Source organism: Gastrolobium bilobum, unplaced genomic scaffold (assembly GCF_033153095.1).
Source record: "Gastrolobium bilobum isolate Gb01-03AN ecotype WA unplaced genomic scaffold, APGP_CSIRO_Gbil_v1 utg3866, whole genome shotgun sequence".
Classification (NCBI taxonomy): domain Eukaryota; kingdom Viridiplantae; phylum Streptophyta; class Magnoliopsida; order Fabales; family Fabaceae; genus Gastrolobium; species Gastrolobium bilobum.
Window position 1 is genome coordinate 96855 of NW_026895681.1, and position 10246 is coordinate 107100.

At 36.9% G+C, this 10246-nt stretch overlaps 1 protein-coding gene across 2 annotated transcripts; it reads right to left on the reverse strand.

Moving 5' to 3' along the window:
- Nucleotides 1–1116: 1116 nt before the first annotated feature.
- Nucleotides 1117–5339, reverse strand: LOC133289405 (uncharacterized). 2 transcript variants are annotated; one of them, XM_061487341.1, is made up of 3 exons: nucleotides 4428–5339; nucleotides 1769–2162; nucleotides 1470–1575 (listed from the first exon to the last, which is right to left on the reverse strand). In XM_061487341.1, exons 1-3 carry the CDS (start codon nucleotides 4974–4976, stop codon nucleotides 1568–1570), a joined length of 951 nt encoding a protein of 316 aa, XP_061343325.1. In that variant the 5' UTR covers nucleotides 4977–5339; the 3' UTR covers nucleotides 1470–1567. The 2 variants fall into 2 exon arrangements, with proteins under 2 accessions (XP_061343318.1, XP_061343325.1); XM_061487334.1 differs by having other exon boundaries at nucleotides 1117–2162.
- Between the last annotated feature and the right edge of the window lie 4907 nt (nucleotides 5340–10246).

Genomic DNA, 10246 nt, shown 5'->3' on the forward strand with positions numbered 1-10246 from the left:
AGCTGGAATGGTTTATTTCCACGTTTGGTAGAAGAAAAACGAAAATTTTTTCCGGGTACCGTTTATTCCCTGGCATCCATTTAACACTAGCAACAACAGATTATGATTCCCATTTAATCGGTGGGTATTATGAGTTCCCATGATTTGGTTTGCACACGTTGAATTTGGCAGACAAAATTACCCTCGAACTTCGCTAAAACTTCACGAGTTATGGAACTTCGCTAAAACTTGACATATAGCAAAATCATCCAATAATCATGATGCTGAAACATAAGGCGTTGTTATGATTGCAAATGCATTTAAATGTATGCTTTCCATATACTGTGAATTGGCACTCGAACGTTAGGTCACCAACGATGCAACAGGTCTATCTTTGCATTTTGTTTTGTTATTTTTTCAGTTAATCTTTTTTTTATAAGTTATTCTTGAGGAGGGTATTTTTGTCAAATTTTATCATATTCCCAACAATATTTTGTTTTCAACCAAACACTCATTCACCAAAATTAACCAATATTCCCGGTAATATTTTGTCATACCAAACATCATTTTTGTAAAATTCTCAGACATTTTTTGTTCCACCTACATACCCAGTAATCGTGATTCCAGGATAAAAAAAAATTTGTCCAGTACCAAACGCCCCCTAAAAGTTTTTATATATCTTGGAATCATATCTCCTGCTTAGTTATTTGAAAATAATTAAAATAAAAGGTTCTGCATACCAAACTCTGGTTAATTGAAACAACCATGTAATAAAAAGGATACCGGTTTGATGACCTTATCATTTGAAAATTTTATATCTTTCTCTTTATAAATTAATCACAAATTTTGGTAAAAACCCCACCTATTTAATGGTGAGAGAAGAAATATAAATAAAATTTCACGAGCCAAGGTTATGTAAAATTTTAGCATAGGAAAATTCATTCTCACCATTAACTATCATTTGAGATTCACATGACAATTGGATCATCATAGCATGTTCCATGTGGGATGCTACGAATCTTGGGACAAATAAAAGATAAGATCAGAATATGGAATCAACAGAGGGGTATTCTGCTTGATGACACCACTGAGCCTAATGGGAATCTCTCACCTACAGCTGGCGGTCCAATTCGTGTTGATTGCAAAGAGTCCAAGTTTTGAACAAAATTTATCTGTTCAGTCTCTGGGATTGAGAATATCATAGCATTCGAATTCCAAAACAACTGCACCCTCTGAAGTACTTGGAAATACATGGCAAGTATATGCATAACAATAACTTTAGTAAGCTACAAATAAAAAAAAATTGATACAACAATCCAGCTCCTGTATCTTTCCTCTCAGGGAATAGACCAGTGCAGAAATAAATAAAAGGTTACAATAAAAGTCATCAATTCTTGTGAATTGGTGAATATAAACAACAACCAAGCTAAATTCATAAAATCCAAACCAATGCCAAAAATTCAGATCCTCTCTAACTAGAGAAGCCTAAGGTGCGATGTATCATTCAGCCTTTTTATCTGCCAACCAGTTCTCAAAGAATGCTGCAACACTGTCACTGAAGAGTCTTCTATGCAAAACTTATGTGACATCAAAGGGCTGCATCCAAGAAGGCCAGTCAGGAGACACTTAATTGGCACAGAATGAGTAAATAGTCCTATACAAGAAACAGATGGTGAAAAGCTGCTAAAACTAGAACTATGCAGAGAACTTTGGTGGTTTATGTTGCTAGAAGGCGTTTCCTCTTCAACCTCATCTCCAGTGGTTGTCACAAATTGTAGCCTGCTCTTACCAGATTTTTTCCTAGAGAATGCAGGTCGATGCCTGTTGAGAGAATCCCATTGGTTTTGATGGAGAGAAGGTCCATCTTGGTCGTGAATTGAGTTTGTCAAAGCATGGGAATTGTGCTGGGTAAATGCTTGGTTGTCATTTTGATGTGATGACAAATCTAATCTCAACTTTTCGGGTAATCCCAGGACAGTCCCGTTTAAGAACTGAATCATCCGGAATTCTACTTGTCTAAGTGATTCCCCGGAAGGTGCAGTGAAATCTGGCTGGAACCTGTCAATGAAGCTCTGAATTTCAGGTGTATATATTTCTGATCGAAGGCAGCCCTCCCAATTCCCTTGACTAATCTCTGCAAGTGCGTCTGAGGATTGAATTTGTTCCTCTGAAAAATTGACTTCCTGTCAATTGAAACCTTAAGAGAGTAAGATTTTGAGCACAAGATACTCGAATATAATTACTCCTATTCTTATCGGCAGGGATCCAACCATCAGAAGTGAAATTTTTAATACACATTAATACACACGAAGTTCAATGTAAAATAATCATTTTATACAAATAAAAACAGAGAGCAAGCCTTGGCGAAGTGGGAAGGCTGCTCCTTGTGACCAGAAGGTCACCTTTGCAAAAATGTAAAGGTAAGACTACGTACAATTGACCCTCTCCCCTACGGGTTTGCCCTTTATCCTTTATACAAATAAAAACATTCTTCTAGCTTATGTACCGAAAAGAAACATACTTCTAGCTTTATCTATACCATAATACTTCCATCTTTTTATGTCCTTTAAACTAGCAGGTCTGACACCATTATTATAGAGTAGGAGAAGATGCTACTCTGCCAAATTCGCTTCACATCATTTACAACAGATTCAGCTAAACTAATGTCGAGTTTATTTGGTTCATGCCTTCCAGCCATTCAATACCCTCAACCACATCTTTCCGAACAAGATTTAGTGTCGAGCATCAAATTCGTAGCTACCATTGGAATTAAATAGTGTCCTGCTTTTCCATCCAGATTTGATTATATGGAGAATAACTTCTATAATTTTTGTTCATAAATGTCAGCATTCAATATGAGGCAACAGTGATAGTCAGCTGTGGCATCTTTAGCTTCTTTCCGCTCAATGATAATTAATTCCATCAATTTCATCTTTCAAGGACCAATTTGATGGCAAAAAATGGGACACTGAAGGACCAATTAAACGTTGTCTACATCTTTGGAGGACCAACTTGATGTATTTATGATTGGAGGACCAATATGATGTTGCACATATCTAGGTATAGTGAGGCCGGTTTTTAGAGATAAGGTGTTTGGTTAGCTGGTTCTAGTCTGAACTAAATTTGAGATAAAACCAGTTCTTAAAAAGTCCAATTCGAACTTCTTCTTTTTCATCCAAAATTTCCCATACTCTCTTCCTTTTCATTCTCTCTTTCTCTCTCCATCAGCTAGATTCAAACAGCCCCCTTAGTGTTTTTATCACAAAATCAAAAGGCAATAAATGAATTTCATAAGCATCTCGCATCATTTCCAGCTTATTGTCCCTTTAAGCATCACATGTTCAGCATCAATATTATTATTGACACATTCAGTCAACATACGGAAGACAAGATGTTCTCTCCTACTTTCTATTATGTTTTACATCTCAGATTTGCTCTATCACATCATCAACTAGTTATAAACTGAATACAAAATTAGATAAATAGATCATGTAAATAAAAAAATTTGAAGGAAATTTTGAATTGTTAGAGAATGCCAATTTTTTCTTATCAGTTTTTCCAGTTCTAGTTTTGTCCCCTGCTCACTGAGCAGTTAAGTTACAAAAAATTCCAAACACTAAAAACAGACAAGAGATTTGTGCTAAATTTCATGCTAAAGGGGAAATTATATGTAGCGAATATCAATTTGATAAATGTTAAGAGGTGAAAACCACAAGCTGCGGTGAGAGGAACATACTAGACAGAATAACAATCAAAACCAGCACTGACAGAAAGCACAGTCTAGCCATTATCCCAATTGAAAACATATGGCATTCCTGACATGTAACCATCAATAAGATGTAAATTCAGCATAAGATGTTCTAAGAAAGTAAGACAACAAGAAAGCATACTCAATTTTCAGGTAAGAAATGATCAAAGAATGGATATAAGCTAAGTTGCTATCCACATTTATGATCAGTCAAGGAACCAGATAATTTTTTCCCATCTCAACTATACTCATATTTGTAAATCCAACCATTTCCTCATCCATAACTTCCACCATTCGAATTCACCCGTTTAGGAGAAAATCTTCAATACTCATATAGTAAATACTTCATCCACTAAAACTAGAAATATGCGTACTCATATGCCATTAGCGGAGTAAATGCATTTAGGTGAGTCATGTTTTTCTAATTTTAGTGGCTGTAAGCACTCAACCCTGAGGCATGACATAATTCAACTTCCACAAACAAAGCATATATACCTTAATTGCTTCAATTACAAAACGGGAATGGATCATGTCATGTGTAATTTAACATGATCAAGTCATATGAGACAATTTCAACCATTCACTCATCACATCAATAATTAAGATTGTCTTACATCATATAATCATGTTAAATAACACATGAGAAGATCAAATCCTCTATTAAACACCCAATTGAGCAAATTCAAATTGAGAAAACAACCTTACAAACTGATATTGCAGTTAACCGCGCCCTATCCACCGGCGACGAATACACAGCACCAAACCGAACCCCCTGAGACTTCAAAAACACGGCCAAAGCCCTCGCCTGCCGCTTCCCGTTCGCCGTTAACGCCGCGGAAGGGCACCGGCCTCCAACCAAATCCGGCGCCAAATTCAATTCACACTCCCCGTGGCTGATCAGGAAAACCTCCGTAACCTCATCATCCACCATCCCATTCGCAGAGAAGCTCCGCGAAAACACCGGCGGCGACAGCGGCGGCGGTGGAGCCAAGACATTGTAAGGGTCCCAGACCTTGATGGAAGGACCGAGCCGCGGCGTGCCCAGAGAAGAAAGCTGCGGAGACAGCGGCGACGCCGATGCGTGACATGGCAGCATCTCTGGCTCTTGTTCTAGAACCTTCTTCACCATGTCATTGCCCAATTGGACCCTACCAATATGGCCGTTGATGTTCCTTTCTTCTTCTTCTTCTTCTTGGTCCTCTTCCTCGTCGCTATCTTCCACCACTTGCACTGAGTGGTTCACACCCATTTTGGATTATTCACTGCGCGGCCTGAAACGACGTCGCGGATCCTTTAAAGATGCAAACTTTATTGCTCAGATTCGAAGTGCAACGCATATCAGAATCTGGGTTTCATCAGAAATAGAAAGATGGGGATCTGCAATATGGTGAAAATTCAGTTATGGGTATTTTTTTATTTTTTTTTGGGATGAAGTTCGAAGATCGTTGTGGGTTTTGAAAAGGGGCTAAGTAGATCTCTGTGTGCCTTTTTCAAAGGTCATTGCTTGTGAATTTTCATCGTGTTGGGACTTAACCAGCAATTACCTGAGCTAAAATGTACCGAATAAGATGAATCTGTACGAGTATATATATGGTGTGAACGAAGATGGAGATGAAGACCAAGCTCGGGAGTCACAAGGTACGCAACAAGGGGGTGTGGATTTTAAAAGAATTTTCTCAGGTAAAAAATCTTATTGATTTTAAAAAATCATTTAGAATTGGAGAAATTTTTTTAAAAAAAATTAGAATTAAGATTTTATAAGATTAAATTTTAAAAATTTTTATTAAAACTTATAAGATTTGAAAGAATAATATAAATTTATAAGATTTTTAAAAAGGGGAAGGATATTATAACAATCAAGTTGTGTTACTAGCATGTTACTACTAATCAATCTCACCGTTAGACCGGTTATGTTTATCCAACGGTTATATTTATTTTCATCTTTGTATGGTCATGATTTCTCAAATTTAATACTTTATATTTATTTCTACCTTTGTATGGTTATGATTTCCCATATCTAATGCTTTCGCTTTAAATATGGGGAATCATAACCATACAAAGATGGAAATAAATATAATCGTTTGATTCACATAATCGATCTAACGGTTAGATTGATTGATAGTAACATGGTAGTAACACAACTTGGTTGTTACAATATCCTTAGGGATCAATCAATCTCACCGTTAGACCGGTTATGTTGATCCAACGGTTATATTTATTTTCATCTTTGTATGGTCATAATTTCTCAAATTTAATACTTTATATTTATTTCCACCTTTGTATGGTTATGATTTCCCATATCTAATGCTTTCACTTTAAATATGGGGAATCATAACCATACAAAGATGGAAATAAATATAACCGTTTGATCAACATAATCGATCTAACGGTTAGATTGATTGATAGTAACATGGTAGTAACACAACTTGGTTGTTACAATATCCTTAGGGACCAATCAATCTCACCGTTAGACCGGTTATGTTGATCCAACGGTTATATTTATTTTCATCTTTGTATGGTCATGATTTCCCAAATTTAATAATTTATATTTATTTCCACCTTTGTATGGTTATGATTTCTCATATCTAATGCTTTCACTTTAAATATGGGGAATCATAACCAAACAAAGATGAAAATAAATATAACCGTTTGATCAACATAATCGATCTAACGGTTAGATTGATTGGTAGTAACATGGTAGTAACACAACTTGGTTGTTACAATATCCTTAGGGACCAATCAATCTCACCGTTAGACCGGTTATGTTGATCCAACGGTTATATTTATTTTCATCTTTGTATGGTCATGATTTCCCAAATTTAATACTTTATATTTATTTCCACCTTTGTATGGTTATGATTTCCCATATCTAATGCTTTCACTTTAAATATGGGGAATCATAATCATACAAAGATGGAAATAAATATAACCGTTTGATCAACATAATCGATCTAACGGTTAGATTGATTGGTAGTAACATGGTAGTAACACAACTTGGTTGTTACAATATTCTTCCCCTTTAAAAAAATATACATTTTTAAAAACATTCAAAATTATACGAGTCAATAAAAATAATAATAAAGAAATGTAATGATATTAATAAAAAAATAAAACCTAATATATTTTTCTTAATCAATAAAACATAGTATAATTTTTAACAAATATTCAAAATTACTATGCAACAATTCTCCATGTATCTAAAGCTATACTAATCCAATCCTACATTGTAACACCTCGTGTATACCCGGTTGTTAACATGTCATCGTATTAAGCCACGCTTAATTAAAAATGCGGAATATCTTTTTCTTTTCAATTATGACGTCATTATCAATTACCAAGTTGATTACTTAATCACTTTCACCAAACATTGCCTGTATGTAGGGGTGTTCATCAACCGACCCAAACCGATTCAAACCGCGGTGACCGAACCGAAAAACCGATAACTGAATAAACCAAAAACCAAAAAATCGAAAACCGAAAAAAAAAACCATAATTTTAATTGGATTGGATCGATTTTCGGATGGTTTGATGAAAACCAATCCAATCCAAACCGATCCAATATATTAATTTTCATATACCTACTTGGATTTTTCCCAATCATAGCCCAAAGATTTCTAAATCCAAGACCTATTAACTAATCAACTACACCTAAGAAAAAACCTAATCACATCTCATCAACAAAATTTCTTCTGTGTAGATCTTCATATCCCATTGCCAAAAAAAAAAACTATATTATCGTTTAGTGATGCTTTTGTATTTCAAATTTTTTTTTACAAAGCCAATATATACAAAAGATGTTATTTGCACAATAATCATGAAACAAATTTTAGGATTTTCAAAAAACCGAAAACCGATCCAATCCAAACCGAAAAAAATTGAATTGGATCGGATCGAATTTGAAAAAAATCCAAACAGGATGGATGATTAAATGATCAAACCGAAGGTATTGGATCGGATGATTTTTGCTTCCAAAACCGATCCAATCCAAACCGCGAACACCCCTACCTGTATGTAAATTGCAAATAGACAGTTAACTGAATTACCTCAATACATAAATATATGTGAGTATCTAAGTCACGGAACTACAATACGTAGCCCAGACATAATCCTGAAACAATTATACAACTCGAATCTAAAAGCATAAAGTCAAGTCAATGTGGCATGGACAATCCTCATGCTCACCAAATAAGGCAACATAGCCAACAGAGTCTCCACACAATAATCCATAAGATGAAGCTAAACAAATAATAGCAACAGACATAATCCAGCATCCAAGCATAATCAGCATAAGCAGATAAACATCAATCAACTAAGCTTCGGCCTCCTGCCGCCCGAGGTCTCAACCCTCGAGTTACCTGAACCTGAAAATGGTGCCCTTAACGTGGGGTGAGATCTCTAAACAGAAATCTCAGTAAGACAAGGGGTCCTCAAGGATTTCTCCACCCCAAGCTCACTTACATGTGCAATATAAGTTCTAAAAGCAGTTTAACAGTATAAGTTTTAAAACCAGTGCAATGCAGCAGATAATCATGTCATGTGTGTTATAACTAATCTATTAGCCAGAAAGATGCAGAAATACGTCTATTACCCACACAGTACGCGCCCATGTTGTACCTGCCCACAGGATCACATCTCGTCTAGGCGAACACCACATACATATCATAAGGCATTTGCACTTAACAGCTCAATAGCATTTCAATAAAACAATACATGAAAACAAATCATGCATATAAACTATCCCCCATGGGATATGGTGGAACTAACAATGGCTAAACCGAGGCCACACAAGCTCAAAGTCCACAAACAGCAAGATCACATTCTGTTTTAGACCAACAATCATATCAATATTTACACTCTATAAGCATGAGACATAAAGACAACGTCTTTCCTTTACGTTTCATGTCTTTAGGCTTCTCACAAAGCCATAAGCCCTTAATCACTTTGATTCTGACTTAGTTTAGTTATTACAGAAGTCCACATTGGCCAATCATGGATCCACAACCCAAAATGCCATTCTGTATTAACAGTACCGTTACTGTTCTCGGAAACCGAGAATATCCGGATATATGTCGGGGCCATATCCGGATATCCATATTCGGATATCACAAGACCCCATATCCGGATATCTATATCCGGATATCATATCCGTATATTTCGCAACAGAATGCAGTTTCTGCATTTCGCGAGATATCTCTCCAATGGTTCAACTTTTAACCCATAAGAACGTCCAAGCATGCATCTTTACACTCTTTTAAGTTCATAAACTGGTTGGTTACTTAAACAACTCATTAAACATGCCAAGACTCCATTTTTAACCATTAAAACTCGTGATCAAGGTTGGTGAAGCTTACCACACTTCAAAACAGAGAAAGGATGCTCATGGAGCTCTCTAAAACAGCCTCTATGTTCTGACTTCTTACAGTGCACGAAAATGTGCTCAAAGGTTGGTCCTTTCTCTCTAACAATCACTCCTTGTAGCTCAAGAAGCTAGGACAAAGGCTCTCTCAACCCAACCAAGAAGTCAGCACCAAGACTTCACCAAGTCAGTGGCCACAACCCAGAAACAAGGTCAACACTCACCCTCAATGGTAACCTTCACTCACACCAAGTGTTTAGGAGAAGATTTCATGAAGGAATGGCCTCTTGGCTCATGAAATGGAGAAGGGAAGACAATGGAACAGTAGGAGGGAGCTGATCAGCCACCAAGTCACGTAGGAATAGAATAATACCTAGGGTTTTGAGCCAAAGGTTGTATTTATAGTCGGTTTAAGCTAAATCGCACTGTATTAGAGCTAATTGCTATGCTTAGCATTTTAATCCCAAACTTAGGATTCCCGAGTCTTCGACAATCCCACCACGAAGTCCATGGAAATGCTATCCCATTTCCATTCTGGAATCTCAAGAGGTTGAAGTTTACCAGACGGCTTCTGGTGTTCAATCTTCACCTTCTGGCAAACCAAGCACTTGGACACATAAACAACAATGTCCTTCTTCAAGCCCGGCCACCAGTAATTCCTCTTCAGGTCCTGGTACATCTTTGTAGCATCAGAGTGGACAGTAAACTGGCCCTTATGAGCCTCTGTCATCACCTCAACAGTCAAAGGACCTCGAGGAACCACAATCCTCTTATGGAAAGTCAACAGACCATCCTCATTCCAAGACACACTGTCCTGGTTCTTCACATAATCTAGGAACTCTCTCTGAACTTGCGCCTCTTTGATCTTCTCCATGAGCTCATTTTCAACTTGCACGGTTTCCATTTCGAGAAGTGCACCCCCAAACAAAGAGGTCACCGTCAGATCTCGAAACTGCTAAATAATATCATAGTCACCCATGGTCAAACTGGATAGACTCACAGATTTCTGACTCAAAGCATCAGCTACCACATTGGCCTTGCCAGGATGGTACTTCAACTCAAAGTCATAGTCCTTCAGATACTCCATCCATCTCCTCTGTCTCATGTTCAGCTCCTTCTGATAGAACATGTACTTCAAACTCTTGCGATCACTGAACACAACA

What these genes read in the sequence shown, in the direction of transcription:
- LOC133289405 (XM_061487334.1), bottom strand. Translation starts at nt 4,976, where the DNA reads ATGGGTGTGAACCACTCAGTGCAAGTGGTGGAAGATAGCGACGAGGAA. An exon ending in CTGCAATATCAGTTTGTAAG is followed by an intron (nt 2,163 to 4,427) that starts GTTGTTTTCTCA and finishes TTCAATTGACAG; the next exon opens with GAAGTCAATTTTTCAGAGGA.